This window comes from Vicugna pacos, chromosome 34 (assembly GCF_048564905.1).
Source record: "Vicugna pacos chromosome 34, VicPac4, whole genome shotgun sequence".
Lineage (NCBI taxonomy): Eukaryota > Metazoa > Chordata > Mammalia > Artiodactyla > Camelidae > Vicugna > Vicugna pacos.
Window position 1 is genome coordinate 9,097,387 of NC_133020.1, and position 19,115 is coordinate 9,116,501.

Below are 19,115 nucleotides of genomic sequence, written 5' to 3' on the forward strand. Positions count from 1 at the left end.
AAGTTGTAAATCTTTCTATTCACACAGGGACACTGCGCATTCTGTGAAGGAAAAGTTTGGAAAGAAACTGTACGATGCATTGTTAAGGTGGGTGCTTGGACCACTAAACACTGCAAACATGCAGGACTTCACTATTTACACTTAATAATTTAGACACCATGTTTATTTTGTTCCAAATATAAAGGAATGACTACCCTTTGAAGATGCATTACATCATATGAGCAGGTTTTGTTTTATTCTTCATTGGATAAATATGCAAGACAAGTTACACAAATGAGAACATATTTTTAAAGGCAGATGGGTTCTAATTCAGTGGAAATCTCCTTAAAGGAGATTCTGAAGCTGAGGGAGATTTCATAAGGTTTTAAGTCAAAATATATATTGACTTAATATATAGTAAATATATACTTATATTAATTATATTAACATGTATTTTAAATTAATATATTATGTTAACAAACATATATTTGCTTAATAAATAATGTACATTATTTAAATAAAAATAAATAAATGAAATATACAAATGTATAAATAAAATGAAATCTAAATAATAAAGCCAAATTAAAATGCATTACAAAATAATAATAAGTATACAAAATATATGGATTTTGTTTCAGTATGAAGAAAAAGGTGTGCTGTCTCCTGGTGCATGGCAGCAGGTGTGCACCATTTCTTTCTACCAGTACAAATATCAACTCACAGATGGACAGGTTACAGAGACTTGAGAACACTGTATTCAGGAGTTGGCAAAATATTGTGAGAGTGTTCTCCTGCTCACCAACATTAATGCTTTAAAAATTAATTTCATTTTTTTCCTGCTATCAAAGGTGTTCTTTTATCAGACTTTTGCACACTGTAGGAATGTGTCTGTGAGCTTCATTAGGAAACTATGTTTGCTCTGCATTTATTTTTAAAGTGCTTGGAACAAAGTCCAACGCACAGGAGGCACTCCATTGGTGCTAGCTCTTTTTATTTTTATTATTAAAATTGTTTTCCCCACAGAGGAGAAATTCCTGACATGAACACCATTTTGGATCGAGATGATCTAACAGTTATGAAAAGAGCCATCTTTTCAACTCAGGTAATAAAAAAAAAAGTGCCCAATGCACTACCCATGTTTATTCAAGTCTATTTCAATCAGTATCTTTAAAAATTGATTGGAACAGGCTCCTTTGGGGAATTTTGAAATTTGAGAATTAGGAAAGTCATTCTTAAGTATTTACCTAAATGATATCTTTGCATGTTCTCTTTCATGAGTGGTTTTCAGGGCTCCTTTAAAACATCTCACGGAACTTGTCTTTGTATCTACTTGAAAAATGCATTCGGAACCAGTATGTCCAGTTGAAAAACTATGTATATTGCAATGACAACAAAAACCTCCTAAAGTTTTCAAAAAGCATAGAATTCAGCCACTATAGAGAAAAGGTGAATGTATCTCAGCCAAGTGGAATTATTATAAAAGAGAAGTGTGTTAGTTACATACAGAAAGCTTGTCAATAGCAGTGAGGCACCGGAGGACAGCCCCCTAGTGGGAACCAGGAGAGTGGCTCATCGCCAGTCAAGATTTCAGGACTTTTATGCCAAACAAGTTCCAGAAGCCATCGAGAATTCTAGGCCTTTCCTAGAGTGGCTGCAGGTGAAAAACAAAAATATTGTGTGTTCACGATCTGCGAAGGAAGTTCTCCAACCATTATGCTCCTCTGGAACACTCATACAATTTGTCATCATCGTTAGGGTCGTCTCTGACTGGAAGGCATAAACGTTGGATGACGTGTGCCCGATGACCTATTGTTGAAATTAGTCACACTTATTGATTCTCTCCACGACTGACATTTTCTTCTCTCTGTTCCTTCAGCGGCAGTCCTTGCCCCCAGTGACCACTCACAACATGATTGATGACTCCACCGATCCCATCCTCAGCACCATTAGACGGATCGGGCTTTTCAACGGCCGCACAGACAGAGTCAAGGTAGAACTAATTGGTCCGTGGGGGCACATCAGGATCATGTAGAATATATTTTTGAGGATTTATTAGAAGTATCCTTACTTGTTTTAACATCTATCAGAATTTTTTTAATGATATTTCTAGAGAAAATTAATTCTGCTTCCTGCCTGGTAACTAAAGAATAATAACTATTTTGGTATCATTCTTAAAAACTGAAGCATATTTAGGACTTTGAGTGGTAATTTAGCATTCATTTTCATTGCACAATACAGTCAGTGAGCATAAGGGAAATTGCCTAATTTTTAATGAAACACATGTATTCTAAGAGTTGCTTTAATTAATGAATCTCTGATATTAACTTGAATTGTCTTTGTTTCTTCCTGATAAAGTTCAACTTAAGGGCATGGTATGAGAAGCTTCCAGTTTCAGAAAATGTGGCTAATGATGTTTTTTTTCTGTAATTTTCTATAGACCAATTCATTCCTTTGACTCTTGAGTTTCTATGATGACGAGGCACAGTGTTAGGTGTATAAATAAGACCTGCTTTCTGCCACTGCGACTCTGTGATGTTGTCTGAGGATCTGTTATGTCCTAGGCGTGGTGGTAGGCATGAGGGTCAATGGCGAACGTGTGCACAGATAATTGCTTATCCCTACTCAATTCCACTCATCAGCATTCAAGATCAAGTTGCGTTCAAGATCACACACTTTAACCAACCTTTTCAAGGGCAAGTTCCCACTGTCCCTTCCTCCTTTCACCTTTAGCAGATGACCTGAGAATCCTGAGTTATAAACTCCTTTGAAGGCCCATCATCCTGGCCTCAAATATAAATTCTGACCTATGCTTACTTCTTTTCCTTCAGATTCTAAGGGTTTTTCTGGGATCTTATTCCCTCCCACATTCTTAGGAAATAACCCTCTTTTATTTTCTAGGATTACTAGCTCCTTCCCTTGCTCTCTACAGATATTTCTTAAATTTTTCCACATTAAAAAATAAACAACTTTGCCTTAATCTTGTCTCCTCTTGATGTTTTTAAATGTTTCTTTTCTACTCCTCTCTGCAAAATTTCTGGGGGAAAAATTAGTCTCTCCTGAAATTTATTTCTCACCCTGCACTCACTCATTGATGTAGGTGTGAGTGGATGTCATGGAGACAAATTAAGGACCTACTGCAACAGTACAGGGATGCAGTAAGAGATGCACAGTACAGGGATGCGGTAAGAAGCACTGAGGATCCCTTACAAAGGCCTTGTCGGCAAAGCTAGAGAGGATGGAACAATGGAAGAGTTGGTTGCCTGCAGAAAAGACCATACTTAGTGACCAGTGGGCACTGACAGTGAGGAACAGGGAGAAGGTCAGGCTTCAGTATGTAACCAATATTTTCTAAAATTTAAGGAAAGGCTTTAAAAGAAGTTGGTTTGAGGGGTCATGTTATGAACTGAGTTCAGGTTTTGATAGACTGAGTTTGAGTTACATGTGAGATATTCAAGTTGAGATGCTTAAGAGGTACTTAGAAAACATAGGTCTGGGGTTTAACCGAACAGTTGTGAAGGGAGCTGTCGGCATGTGGGCAGGAGTGGAGACCAGGTAATGATGACTCTGCCGGGCTGGGAGACCAGGCTGAATGAATGAAGAAGACTGTCGACCCAAAGAAACTTCAAGAGTTCAGAGGAGATTGAAAGAAAGACAGAGGAAAAGATCTCAGAAATCAAGGCAGGAGAAAATGTCATGGTAGTAGGAAGAATTCATAATACAGCATTAAATGATGCAAGCTGTTTATAAAATGTTTTGTATCGTGTTAACCCTTTCATTGCAAAAATATTCTACACACACATATGTGTGTATGTTGCCCCGAGCCACAGAATTATGGGTGGTTTTTATTTCTCATTTGTGTTTCTGGATTTCCAAAATTTCACCTCGTGCACCTATAGTAGTCAGGCTACACATTTCCCCCTGGAAATGCAGGACGGTCCCTGCCAAGGATGCCCCATCCTTTTAAGTTTTTTCAGCAGGACTGGATCCACAGAGTGTGTCAACACTTACTTAGTTTCATTCTCGTGTCATTTACCCCAGACTGGTCCTTCTCAAGTTTTTTGTCCTCTGGAGAGAAAATAGTGGGAGCAAGAAAACCTCATATTTCCCTGTAGATTTCTGTTTTTCTCAGAACCTTTCACATCACACCCACATCTAAATCTGTGAATGTGATGATCTGTTCATGTCTGGCACTTGTGTACAATAAATACAGATTGATTTTTTTTTAAAGTGTAGTAACAGTGAAGCGATTTCCCAGGAATGGACAAGTAACATTTCCTAAATGTATTAAACATTTTCATTTATCTTTTTATTTGCTGATCTTATTCTCTTCTTCTGAAATAAACTTATCTCAGTTATTCTAACAACTCTTTCGGGATCCAGCCTAAAAGTCATGTCTTCTTTACACTGTTCCTTAATGTCCATTCATCTACGCCAGAGAGAAGGGCTGTTGCTTTATCTGTGTTCTCATTACACTCCCTATCTACTGAGATTATAGCAATGATCACACTGAATTTTCTATATTTTAATTCACGTGTCCACTTCCCCTGGGGTTCTTTGAGGCAGCGATCACGTCTGATTTCTCAGTTTTTGTCCCCTGAGAAGCGGACAGCAAGACAGGAGTAGACAGGAAAACACTTGTTGGCAGAAAATGAAGAATCAAGAGGTTGAAAGCAAAGCAGGCAGGGAGGTGCAGCCAGAAGAAGGAACGAGGCTGAAGGTGGGATGAGAGGATGAGAGAAGGAGGGGTGAGGTAGGGAGACCTACAGGGTGTAGCCCAGTGCTAAAAGATCCTCAGCCTTTTTTTAGAAAGAAAAGTCGATTGTAATTAACAAAACACTAGAACTAACAAAAAATCAGCAAATACACTAAAAAATATACACATATAGAACAGTATAAATGGGAAAAGCAGTGGCCCGAGACCCCTCGGCATGGCTTGCCAGTGAATGGAAGGAAACACACACACACACGCACACACACACGCACACACACACGTGCGTGCTGATGGGCCCACGGAAACAAACAAAGGTAGTTTTCAACAGTATACTCAGTCTACAGCTAAAACAAATTCAAAATTATTATACAAAAAAAAAAAGAGGCTTCCTTTCTTTAATACAAAAGATCCCCATTTGGGAATGTGTGTACTTCGGTTACCTGTTGACTTATTTTAAGTATATTACTGTTCCTACAGACATTTTCCTTTATCAAACGACCTTTTCTTTGTGTTTTACCTTCATGTGTACTTCCCGCGACCAGGAGTTTCAGGCTGGCAGGCAGATGGGTGCCTTTATGAACAATTCAATGCAACAGTTTTAATAGGGATTTCCATGTGTAGGGGTGGGGATTCCCCCCAAACAAAAGTTGCCCATGAAAAGAATCACCCGATGGGGAGAAATGGGTTAGCATGGATACATATGCCCGTGTCCACCGGTCCTACAGGCTGGGAGCAGCCGCTGTGGGAGGTGTGCAGGGGATGCACTTGGGGCTGTCAATCAAGATCCCGGGCCAGGATCTCGTGAAGGAAATCTGAGCAGCAGATTCAGGGGCTGTCCCATCTCTAAAGAAGGCTGTATGCCAAATCCTTCAAGACTGTCCTCATACTTTAAATCTCTGCCACTTACTCAATTTGTAAGTTTACTTCATCTACCTGTACCTCAGTCTTCTCACCTGCAAAATGGTGATAATATAGACCGACTCAGAGAATTGTTGTGAGGACTGAATAATAATAGCTACCGATTTAGCATGGTCCCTGGCACATAATAAATGTTACCTTTTATTAGTACCCAGTCCAGTGCCTGGTACATCATAGCTGCTCAATATTTTTTTAGATGTGTGAACAGAGCTTCGTGAGAGTAGAAGGCAGAAGATTGATCTTTGCCTGCAGGATCTAATAACATGTTTTATAAAACAGATGATCTGTTGATCGATGAGCAGAAGTTTATCAAGCAAATAACAAAAGGGTGGGCTCATCAGGCAGAGGAAGTGGATGAAAAGGCACAGAGAGATAAAATACATCCATGACTTCGGCAGAGTGAACGGAGAAGGAAGCTGGTCTCATACAAGTTGTGTTTGTGCAGTTAAACTCCTGAACTTTTTGAGCTATTCATTGATTATTATCATAAAGCGAACACACACAAAAGAAATTAAAGAATAGCCCCTCTTTAACAACGTACACTCAGAGCACTGAGATCAATTTTGGTCAGTTCAGAACAAGGTATTTAATTTTATTAATATCATCCTTTAAAAGCTTTACACTCATTCAGTGCTAATATCGCTTTGATCGCCTGCATATTTAGAGACGGCTATATATGGTTCTTGACTCTCCGACTGGACTGACAAGGTGTTTATATGAATGCGACCATTTGGTGTGGGAAGCATTGCAGACTGTTTTGAATTTGAACTGATCAGTGGTCTTGCCTCCGTAGCCGAGACTGCAGATTTCAAGTCTGGACCCTGTGCTCCCCCTCCGTGAAAGTCACCTAACTCCCTGGGACCTTACTTCCTTCCCAGGATAAATACGGTCCTGGCAAGTTTTTGTTTATTTTTTTTGTCCCGGCTGATCCAGGGTCTGCTGTGAGCCAGGTGCTCTGCTGGGGGCTTTTGTGTGCAGGATCTCGTTTAATCCTCCCCGTAACCTTGGACTGACCTCTGACATCCTTTCCTCTGCCCTGGGCTTTGGCCATTGGCTGTTTGAGGGCCCAGAGCAGCTGTTTTCTTATTTTAGTCATGCCGTCATCCTTTTTGGCTGGAAACAAAACGAATGAGCCGTGAGGTTTTCATGTTCCAAAATGGGCTTTGGAGAGTACAGATTTTCCTAAGCTTGGAAAAGCCAAAGTAGGCACAATGCCTATTAAATTCCCTTCTGCTGGTGTTTGCCGACAGAGTGCAATGGACTTCTGACCCGGTGGTTGCCCAGACTCAGTCTGTCTGTGTCTGTATCTTTGGTCTTTTTTCGCAGTACTTTGCACGTGATTGGAACTAAAGTTATGTTTTGTGGAGGAAAGTATTTTATCCATTTTTTTACTTTGCCAGTTTGTGATTCCTGTGATTGACTAAACCATCATTTACAGATACTGGTTGGGGATGTATTACCATTTTATTTCTTAGGTTTAACGTATCTTCTCTTTATGGGTCTACTGAGATGGAATGAATGCTTGTAAAGTCTTAGTTTCTAAAATTAAGATAATGAGAATGACCACCCTCCGCATCACACAATGTTGCTAAGATTAAATGAGGCAACATGTGAACGTGATTTAAAGTATATGAAGTATTATATAACTGTTGTTATTATTGTGGTATATCTAAAATTAGGGTTTTTCTTTGATGTAATCTCTTTGGAAGAATAAACACTTATTCCATGAACAGAATATAACAAGGGTTGTGTGCTTGTTTTTGTCTTGTTTTTTTTTTTAAAGCTTCTTTTTATTCTCCTTCTTCTTTTTCTCTTTCCCCTTCCCAAATAATTCAGCTCTGAAGCTGTTAGCTGGGGGAGTACAAGGTAGATGTCTACACTGGGAGGGGGTCATGCTCAGGGAGTCCAGAGAAAGGAGTTGGAGCCCACGCAGGGTGAGGAGGGTCCATACAGCAGGGAGTGACACTCAGGACAGGGGTCAGAGCCAGAGAGGAGGGAGGCAGAGGGACGGAGGGACTAGTCACGTCGGGGACGATTGTCTTAGTCTGTTCAGGCTGCTGTAGCCAAATACCACAGACTGGGTGCCTTATGAACAGCAGACTTATTTCTCAGAGTTCTGGAGGCTGGGAAGTCCAAGTTCAAGTTGCCAGCACGGTCAACTCTTCCAGATTGAAGGAAACTAGTGAGAAGTGACAACTAAATGCCACGTGTGACTGTGAACTGGATCTTTTGGTTTAAAGAACAGTGTTTGAACCACTGGAGAAGCTTGAATGGGATTTAAGGATTAGATAGTAGTGATGTATCAGTGTTAATTTCCTGATTTTGATGGTTCTATTGTGGTTATGTAAGAGAATGTTCTTGTTTGTGGGAAATACATGTTCAGTATTTGTGGATGATGGGCATGCAGTCTGCCATTTATACACAAATGGTTCTGGAAAAATTATTCTCTTCACATTGGACTTGCAAATTTTCTCTAAATTTGGGGTTATTTCAAATTATATATATATATATATATATATATATACACACATACGTACATGTATTTATACATAATTATATAAAATTAACATTTAGTATATGTTAAAATATATAATTTATATATAAACATGTGTATATAATCCTCCTCTTTCTCCATTTTATTAAAGTCCTCACCAACCCAAACCAAACAGGTTATCTGTTAGCCTCCCCCTATAGCTAAGTAGTTATTCAAAATAAATTCTAATAAATTTTTAAATCCGATTTTAAAGTACTAGGATAATAATATGATTTTTATATTATAATTATATTATAATGTATAATTCATAAATTTAATAAATAGGAGGAATAGAACTCATTCATCTAGGTGATCCGTCAAATAGCTATTCTATTCACAACTTTCCCAGTACAGCCACGCTCTCTCTGGTTTCTGCCTTTGCAGAAAATTACAGGCATTGCACCCCAAGAGCAGGCTCACACCAGTGCACAAGAGCCAATTGCTAAATTTTCAGCAACGCTGTGGTCCAGTTTTAAACCCAGCCATTGTGTAAAATTAAATTACATAAACTTTAAAAAAGTAAATCGATTATGCTAAAAAGAAAGGTAATGCTTAAAATTCATCACATCTTGTTTACGACGTTTTCCTATTACCCAGGCTCTTGAGGTAGTTTGTGAGCGTTGTACTCGCGTGGTGGAAATACCCTGTACGGACTACCACTGCTTTTCCCGTCTCCAGTTCAGTGACATCACTCTGGTAACTTGAAATTGACCCGCTGCTCCATTTCACTTGGCTAAGTCGTGCTTGGGGCTTGTTAGCGTAGCTCCCCCTCCTCCTGCTCAAGGTGGGAATAAACTGAGAAATAAGACAGGGGCCAACAGTTAGAGAACTGAAAAAAAAAAATCTTTATTGTCCATCAGGGCTGAGTTGGAGGAGTTTAACATGAGAACAAAAATGGACACACTAACTCTCTATCCTCCAGTCTAGGCCTTGGAACATGAGGGAAAGTTAGTCCACAGAGTAGATATTAACACAGAACGGAGAGAGAAGAAAAAAACACCCAGACCTTTTTCTTCATCTTTTTTCTTATTTCTCGCTCTCTTTTTTTCCCCTCTGAATCTAGAACAGAAGGATTCTATAGTATTGAAATAACAAAACTATAAGACTTCTTGCTTTAATTTCTTTTTTCTTTTCTCATTCGAATTTTTCTTTTGTAGGTGATTTTGCATCCAGAGTTCCTATCCTCCACCAGCCCCTTGTTACCCATGGATTATGAAGAGTTTGTCCGCGGTTGTCATCTTGGGGTATTTCCATCATACTATGAACCCTGGGGTTATACTCCAGGTATGTGACATGTATAGACTGTGAAATGTTCTAAATTGTATTAGTATATTATTCTATGCATATGTATGTAATATTCAAAGTTGATATGTAATTTTTACCAGGGTTTTGGTTTTGTGGTTTGTTTTGAAAGTGATTTTGGTTGGATCTCTCTCAGGGATCAATTTTATGCTTTGTAGTTCCTCACCTAAGAATAAGGACATAATAAATCATCTTTTGGGTAAGTATACGAGGTTGTGGTTGGCTTATTTTTGTGGATATCTGAATTATTGCTGCATTCCAAAGAAAAAGAATGTTTTATAAAGATTACATATTTTTAGTGAACTCCACCAGTCCCATTCATTACTACGAAGGAGACACGAACTGTAAAGAGAGTTAATATGAGAAACAATGGTCCCACAGAATTGTTTTCTAAAACAGGTCTATTCTATTTCAGAAGAATTCTTTTTTTTAGGTTAATAGATACATTTAATTCTTAATTAGATAACCCATTCACATGGTTAAAGACAGAAATAGTATAAGAAGATGTACAGTGAAAAGTCATCTTCACACCCAAGTCTCTTGAAAAAGAGGTACGTTAAAGATAAAATGCCAGTTGCATGCCCAATGACGTAGTTCCATTCTGACCCTCCATCTGCGGCCTTCCCCTAACGTTTTTTTTTAACAGATGGTGGATTCTCAGACCCACTATCTGCTTTTCTTTTCTGGTGCCAACTAGCATGGTTGCCAGTAGCATTAAGAGCAATCAACTTGTATCTGTTCTGAAATGCCTCATTAAAAGGAAATCAGTACTTTAAATACACGCCAATGCAAAAAAGACAATGCTGGGTTTTTTCCATCTTGTTGGTGATCAGAGATTTTTCTCCTACTGTAGATAGAATTCCACTTATAATTGTTTTTTAGAAAGGCTCAGGAAGCAATTTTTATTTATAATGAATATATTTTGCCTACTGCATCTCAAAGACATCGTTGCCCAAGTAATGGACAGCAGCCATCAGGGTCAGAGAGGTCGTAAGCTGAATTATAAAGAAGCAGATTTTTCTAATCTTTGCATTCTGACCCCAGAATTTAAGTATAGACTTTAAAATTCTGTATAAATAGGATGCTATAACTTTTATAATAGGAGTGACGTGAAGGCGCTGCACCTTTTGCCATGAGGTTCTGTGCTGTTGCTACAGGTTCCACCAAAAATAATTTGCCAGCAGCTGTAGAAACATCAGAATTTTGAGGGGAAAAAGTGATAAAGAATTATCCCTTCTTGAAACATGACTTAGAAAAGTTGTTGCTCTATCTCCTCCAGCTACCTCTCTTGTGGTTCTAAAAATTGTTCTAGTCACCAGCTCCACTTCTGTGAAGGCAATGTCTTCTTACCTATGAAATGCCCACATAATGACCTTAAATTGTTTATCACAGAGTGTCTATTTTTTGAGACACATTTTTAAAATTCACTTGATGAACTTAAAACTTTGTTATTAAATCTTAATTCCTCTTATTTCTATTAAGTAACATAATTCACTGTTGGAAGCATCACAGACAGAGAAGCACAAAACCAAAGCACGACTGACCCAGGGGATGTGGGAAGTGATGTGTATTGAGTGAAGAGAATGTTATAGATCTTTCAGTGGACTTTCTACCAGAATATCATTTTATAGCACAAAGTTAACTCAAAATGATAGAGGAAATATATCTAGTGTGTTCTGATAAAGACCAGAGAAGGTGTTATAAAAGATAAATAGATTGAAAAAGGGGTGTGAGAAATATGTATTCTGTAGTGAATGAGTCATTCTCTGTTTCAAATTAACCAAAGGAAGTTGGCCACTCCTTACCTAACCTGTAGTTCCAGAAATAGCTAAACTTCTGGTGGTGTGAGTTTGGCATTAGCATATTAGATAACTCTAATTTTTTAGGATAATTGTTTAATGTGGTACTAACTCTCACTCCAGAAATATTTATTAGAATCTGTGTTTTGTGTTTTGAGGAAACCCAATGAAGATAAGCACTTACTGCGTTAAACTTAGTCAATGAACATGGGTCCCTGGCACTTGATTATATGTGTGTTACTGAGTAATAAAAATAAGGATCTGTGGGGGAGGGTATAGCTCAGTGGTAGAGTGCATGTTTAGCATGCATAAGGTCCTGGGTTCAATCCCCAGTACCTCTATTAAAATAAATAAGTAAATAAACCTAATTACCTCCTCCACAACAACAAAAATAATTAAATTAAAAAAAAATTTAGTATCTGTGACGTTCCATAGAATTGTAGGCAAGATTTTTCTGGGGAAGAGTCCCAGAGCTTTCATCAGATTCTCAAATGGGTCAGTAATCCCCATCCCACCTTCCTCTCCTCTACCACCTTCCCCAAATTCAGAAACCACTGTTCTCTAGAGCTAAACCAAGAGGAAATATTTGCAGAACAGGAGTCCATGGGTAATGAGGAAATCTCCATTTTTTTCACCCGTCCTCACTAGCCAACCAAGAGTAATTCCATAATCAAATATGAATTACAAATTCAAACATTCCTGGGAGTGGTTTCAAATCCAAACATTCTTAAGCGTGGTAACATTTCTTAAGACTTATCTGCTATTTTCTGAAAAAAAAAAAAGTTTTAACCAAAAGGTGACAGAGGACTGAAAGAAACCATGGGTTCACTGCACCTAAGAAAGTGGAAGGGATTTGTGACAAGGGAGATGTATACAAGGTGGGACCTGGTCCTGTCTATAAACTTGCCAAACACTTAGAGACCCAAGCTTAGAACAAAGCAAAATGAAAGCCAGCTAGGATGGGAGAGGCATGGTCGAGCAGCCATTCCCAGCAAGAGCTCTGCAGCTGGGTGCTGGCTTCAAATCCCAGGTCTACCACGTCCCCGGCTTTATGAAGCCGGGCAAGCTATTTACCACTCTGTGCCTCAGTGTCTTCATCCATAGGATGGGGACAAGGATAGCCTTGTTGTGCGGGGTTCTGAGAAGATGAAATTAGCCCATGCGTGTAAAGAGCACCTTAGTACTGTGCTGGCACAGACTAAACGTTGCTACTACTGGGTGGGCTGGGCCTTTTCTCCTCTGCCTAAGAGGAAGTGGGAGCTGGTCTGAAGCCACGCCTTTGTCTGTTTCCCCCGGCAGCTGAATGCACCGTGATGGGTATCCCCAGCGTGACCACCAACCTCTCTGGCTTTGGCTGTTTCATGCAGGAGCACGTGGCTGATCCTGCTGCATATGGTGAGGTTTTTCGTCATTAACCCTGCCCCGGAAGAAGTGAGATCTCTAACCAAACGTAGCACGGGTCTTTACAGAGCAAACTCTGAAACTATCCCGATGATTAAACTAACGTTTATACTTCCCATTTAATTAAAAGTAGATCTCATCATATGGTCCAGAGAAAAGATAAAAATGATATTTAATATTAAATATGTTGCCCAAAAGACAAACTACAAAAAGAGTGCTAAATCTGGACAAACCTTGCCCTTTTACCTTTTTCTTTTTCTATATTGGTTTGGCGCTCCACTACCTAGAAGTAATATTACAATAACCATGGCTTTAGAGTACCTGTATTGGTCAGCATAATTATTTCATATGTTCTGTGCCAAGTTAGCAAAATTCACATAAATTGTTTAAGATGGCAGAAGAATTTGCATATCACATTTATAAGTCCGTGTTGACTGGTTGCAAGAAAAGTTAGAATGGGCTGGATCCTCTGACTACACATTGTCAATTCCTCAGTCTTTTTCTCTTTTTTCTTTTTTAATTGAAGTATAGTTGATTTACAATGTTGTGTTAGTTTCTGGTGTATAGCATAGTGATTCGGTTATACATTTTTTTTTCATATACTTTTTCAGTATAGGTTATTACAAGCTTTTAAATATAGTTCCCTGTGCTAAACAGTAGGACCTTGTTGTTTATCTATTTTATATATAGCAGTTAATATCTGCAAATTCTCTGGTCTTTTAGAGTTGTGTTGCACTGTCATCTTTCCTTGGATGATGGCCATGGTCCTCAGCTGTGGCTGCATAGTGGGAACACTGTGGCACCTATAACCCACTGACACCCAGGTCTCACCTGGGAGATGCTAGTTAGTGAGCAGCCCCCGGGAGCATCACTGATCCGGGATAGCTCTAAGCTGCCAGATCTCCTTTGGCAAGAATCACTTTGTTGGCTGTGTGTTGGTGACCGTTGTGAACTATTAGAAGAAAGTCACAGCAGAAATACAGCCTTGGAAGGGAAAAGATAAATCCGAGGCAACAAGGGATTCAGGGAGTGGAAAAGCACGTGGTTTAGGATGGACCCTCAGGATCGGGAGAAGCAATGCTCTCTGGTTAGTTTGGCCTTGACCTTGCTCTGGCTTTTGTGCCCCTCAGGTATTTACATTGTTGACAGGAGGTTCCGCTCCCTGGATGATTCTTGCAATCAGCTGACCAAGTTTCTCTATGGATTTTGCAAACAGTCACGCCGCCAGAGGATTATTCAGAGGAATCGAACCGAGAGGCTCTCGGATCTTCTGGATTGGAGATACTTAGGCAGAGTAAGCAAGTTCGTGATCCACACAGAGGACCCCTGTAAAAACCCCGCCGGACTGTCAAAGAATTGACTTAAGTCGTAATCTGTCAAGTCACTTCTGTATCAGAATTGTTAAGATCTCAGGGATGTTTTCATGGACTCAATATGAATATGAATACTTTTTAACTTGATATGAGTTTGCAAAGTCCAAACGCCAATTCTTCATAATTAGTTTGAGCCCATAGCAGCCAGTCCTTCAGGATCTCACCATGATCTGACTCATTATTCTATGGTCAGTACTTAACTGGATGCGTTACAGGTATTGTTTCAAGAAGAGGAGGAAAACATCAAGAGGAAAGTCTCTATTTTATTTCACTCTAAGAGATAATTGACCATATTCCTCGACTACAGTGGGGAGTGGGAATAGTTTGTTTCTCAAAATGACAGGTACAGGGGTTGGGGGCAGGGTATAGCTCAGTGGTAGAGTGTGTGCTCAGCATGTGCAAGGTCCTGGGTTCGATCCCCAGCACCTCCAGTAAAATCAAATAAATGAACCTAATTACCTTCCCTCCCCTAAAAGCAAAAATAAATGGAATGATAAATAAATTAATGAAAAGGGTTTTTTTTTTTTTAAGGTGGAGGGAAAAAAGACATACAGGGAATACCTCCCTTCAATCATGCAGTAGGTTTGCAAATACTCAGATGTTCGTGTAGCTCGGCTCTGGATGATTTAATAAAAGCTAAATTGACTTTGCCTTCACATAATGCATCTGCTTAGATACTGCTCAGCTCTGGGTGACAGATGCAGACATCAGCTGAGTGTCTACACACACTAACGCCCGTAGCGATGCCCATACCACTCAGGGAGATTAATTTCACTGTCTTCATTTCATCATGAAAGCAGGGTCACAAGTCATGTTTCTTACCTAAGGTCTGAGGCAAGATTTAAACCCAGTCTGTGTAATTATTCAGGCCTCATCTTTTCTCCAGGCTGCACTGCTTCTCTGTCGAATGAAACCAGTGTTTTCAGTCACCTTAACACTCAGCTCAGCGTTCACTAAGCTTTTCCCCTCCAATTTTTGGTACTATTTCTTTACCTATTTACTGAAAAACAAAACTATAAGTGGCCACATGTTTTCTGATTCTTAAATTTAGAATGAAGAGAATCTGCCACTTTGAAAAATACGTATTTTTGTAACTGGGAGAATAAGATTTTATATACTAACTTGGTTACCGAGATATATCGAGTGTTTTTTAACCCGTGGATTGGTTTTCTGTCATAGTATTACCAGCATGCCAGGCACCTGACATTAAGCAGAGCTTTTCCAGATAAATTCCACATGGAACCCACATCACCACCCACGGTAAATAGTTTGAAGTATTGTTTATTGTTTTCAAAGCTGTTTTTTTTTTTTTTAACGTATGGGGAAGTCCTAACAATGCCTTTGGTTTGGGAGTGGCCGAGTTCACAAACGGTTGTGCGTGTTCATCGTGCTGCAGCAAAGTAAATGGAGAAACCGACAAAGCACACCAACGCAAAGTGCTCAGTTCAGAGGTAACTTATGCCTAGAGGGAGTGGTCAGCTAATGCAAGCCATCGGAGAAGCTCTTTCATTCAAAGCTCTCCCTGCCTTAGTGCCGGAAACCTCTCTTAGACATCCATTCTTTTGAGAGCTGTTGAAAAATAAAGTGGCCCGTTTTAATCTGAAGTGAATCTGCTCTCCACGGAAAGGCTTAAATAGAGGGTGATGATTTGGCAAGAGCAAGAGACAATTCAAGCACCACAGGAGGAACTGGACCAGATGACTGTGTTCTATTCAGCAACGCCCACCAGGGAATCTTCCTCTGAAGTTCACTTAGGTATTTATATAGGCTACTTACAATGTAGGCTACTTACAACATTCACTTAAGAGGATATAAGAGAGAAAACACAGCTTGAAGTAGGGGAGTAGCAGGCACTTCTCTTCGATGCAGTTAGTCCTGGCAGCAGTCTACACAGCAGTGCAAGAACTGAACGTCTCTATCCGCTACCCACCTGATGAAAACCTAGGTGCAAAAGATGAAACCCATACCACTGAGTACGAGATCCATTTTAGCTTAGTGGTTCTGCGCCCCACAGGAGCCAACATCTCATGTAAATCTTCACGGACAAGCTTCTAGGCTCTCCGCAAGGAACATGTGCAATTAGCAAGAGCCATCAAATTCAAGGATTTCCAAAAGCTACAGATCTTCATGAAGTGTTTATAGATCCTCCAAACTCAGATGTAATTTTCCAATCAGGAGTCACTTCTACCATAAACAATTTTGCCTAATACCCTATATTCTGCCTCTATCAGATGTCTGGGGAACAGATCTAGAATGTTAACCCAAAGTGAAATCTGTTCAACCAGACAATGAAAGTGTTTTGTGAATCCCTCAGTATACAAATTCCAAGTCCCACATCCATGTTTCTAACAGAATGAACCTCTTGGTTTATTTAGAGGCGGTCCCTGCCTTTGATGATAATTCAGCTTTATTCGTGCATTTATTTAGCAAATTCAGCTAAGTACTGAGCTCCTACTCTGAGCCAGGTCCTAAGCGCAGGATTCAGAATTCTTTTTTGTGTTGCTTTCAGGTAAAACAGCTGAACCTTGAAATGATGGTCCATGTAATAACAGAATAATGTCTAAAAATAGTTGAAGTACAGAATGGCAAGTGCTGTAACCACTTTATGCCTTTGTCTTCCGGATCAATGGAGCATATGCACATCTAGAAAGCAGGGACCATGTTTTTCATCTTTGTTTCCTCAGTGACATCATGATGCCTGACCCATAGGTGATACTTAGTATGTGTTTGTCAAATGCATTATCTCGGTGAATCTTAGGTAGATGGGCAATGTGACTAAAAGCTAGTGACATTTGCTTGCTAACTAAGAGGACCTGTTGGAATTTCAAGGTCAACAGTAGCCTGGCTTCCAGGATTCTTTCTAGTGGTGGCTGTCCATGGAGTATCCAAGATGCCCACATTCGGTAATTAGAGCAAATCTGAAGGGTGACATAGAGATGGATAATATCAGCAGTGCATCATGGCAGTTGATATGAAAGCCTCTGGGGTGATCACAGCCCTGGAACGCATCTTTGCTTTACCACTTACGTGCTGTGTGAACTTGGGCAGGTCATTTGGCCCCTTGCACTCTCAATTTTCTTCTGTAAATGGGAAGAACAAATTGATTGGAGATTAAATACAATTATCTATATATAACGCCTGGCACGTTTTCAGTATTCAATAAAAGAAGGCTATTTTATTCCATGAATCTGTCTTGAACGGACCATGAAAAAAATCCAACTATGTTGTTTATTAAATGCACATGCAATGTGTTCACGCTGTTGAAAAGTCAAGACGTTGTTATAATGTTTTGTGTCTTATTTTTGTCTTTGGCAGACAGAAGGGTTTAAATACCCCAGGCCTTCCTCGGTCCCACCTTCTCCTTCGGGGTCCCAAGTCTCCAGTCCTCAGAGCAGTGATGGGGAGGATGAGAATGAGGATGACAGATATGATGAGGAAGAGGAGGCAGAAAGGGATCGGTTAAATATCAAGTCCCCGTTTACTCTGGGTCGTGTTCCTCACGGAAAGAAGAAGCTGCACGGCGAATACAAGAACTGAATTCCACTCTTGTTGAACAGATTCGTTTAATGAGAACACAGCAAGAAGGATTAAAGAATTGAAAGTGCCACCCATTTCACTCTCTTCTTCTAAGTATTACAATGGGATCTATTCTCTGCCTAAAGAGTGGAGGAGACGAGGTGAATGGCCATTTTGTAATTTATAATAAAATACAAATTATTTTTCCCCAACTCCTTTTCCCCCAGTAAATTTAAGCACGAGGAAGGGTGTTAATTAAAGGAGGAAGTCTGTAAGTATTTCCTTAAATGGTTATTCTAAGCAAGAAGAATTTTCATTTCCTAATGTTTATTTTTAAATTAGCATCACCACAATCCTTTGCTTAGTGTTTCTACAGCTGCTATGCCTGCTGAACAAGTCTGCCATTTCCCCGCGAAAGGAGCCCGATCTTCACCATCAATGTACACTGCCTATGTATAAGTTGATCTTTAGTGATTAGTTTTATTTTTCACATGAGTCAGAATCACGAGTTTATATCTAGCTTGGCAGACAGTCATATTCCGTAAGACGATAGCTCCCTTAAATTCAGATTTTGATGCATATTAATTCATATGTACAAGGTCACTTCTCAGACTAATGATGGGAAGATGTCACCATCTGTACTATACCACCTGTACAATCTTTCTGTTGTTTAAGTGAAAAGGCTTTCTGAAAACTGGGTCAATCTTCCAACTTTTAAATCCTAATGAATAAATATATCAATATTTAAGGCTTTAACTCTCGTTGGTAATGTCTCATTTAAAATTCTTTTAGAAATTTCAATAAGCTAACATGTACAAAGCACCTACAGGATAGTGCCTTACAAAGGGTAACATCTAAAATCAATAAAAACCATTAAAAAATTAGCAAAAAGACAACATAGAGTCTACTTAATTATAAGGACAGTGTCTCTAACACATTCATAATGTGCTTAGAGACATGGTTGAATGAGTGTAGTTAAACATATTTGTGTTTTAAATGTAATTAAACCTAAATTAGCAAAAACAAAAACCCAAACTAACCCACATTCACGCTCGGATTGTTTTTTCCACAACTGAGGATTGACACATTTAGTTCACGGTGAATATCTTGGTTGGCATATCAATTGGCCTAGGTTTGTAGAGGGTCTAAGACCATCTTGGTCTTCTCAGTGAGGGACTGCTGATAGCAACAAGGAAAGAGGAACAATGAGGGTGTGTCAGATGGTTCAAGACTGGCAGAAAACTACCCCAGCCCTCCTGTCACCCCATTGTCAGGGAAAAGTAGAAGAATGGTGGATACAAATAACAAATCAGGAAGGACAACTCATGAGTTTGCAACCGGCCTCCATTTTAGAGGTTTAGGAAGAAGGAACATAAATTGCCTCGAGCCGAATTCCTGAAAAATGCCCTATGGATATCAATTAACCCAGCATCTGCAGAGTAGTTTGGAAAGTTGTGCAGAGGAGGTCAGAAAAAAGATGAAATAGATCTGTATTATGATACAAATACTCATTTGCTGAACTGCCAGTAAGATCTCATGATAAAATGAGTTTCACTCTGGTAATAACCGTGAAAATATACCCC

The 19,115-nt window shown here is 39.4% G+C and overlaps 1 protein-coding gene across 1 annotated transcript in view; it reads left to right on the plus strand.

The window, feature by feature from the left end:
- Nucleotides 1-18,288, plus strand: part of GYS2 (glycogen synthase 2) — a 39,508-nt gene extending 21,220 nt beyond the window's left edge. Inside the window, exons 9-16 of the mRNA XM_006199922.4 lie at nucleotides 28-87; nucleotides 1,003-1,081; nucleotides 1,856-1,969; nucleotides 9,299-9,425; nucleotides 12,542-12,637; nucleotides 13,774-13,937; nucleotides 15,196-15,276; nucleotides 17,332-18,288. Of these exons, the coding sequence (XP_006199984.1) occupies nucleotides 28-87; nucleotides 1,003-1,081; nucleotides 1,856-1,969; nucleotides 9,299-9,425; nucleotides 12,542-12,637; nucleotides 13,774-13,937; nucleotides 15,196-15,276; nucleotides 17,332-17,553 (943 nt within the window). The 3' untranslated portion in view covers nucleotides 17,554-18,288. The remainder of the gene's footprint in view (nucleotides 1-27; nucleotides 88-1,002; nucleotides 1,082-1,855; nucleotides 1,970-9,298; nucleotides 9,426-12,541; nucleotides 12,638-13,773; nucleotides 13,938-15,195; nucleotides 15,277-17,331) is intronic.
- Nucleotides 18,289-19,115: the final 827 nt, after the last annotated feature.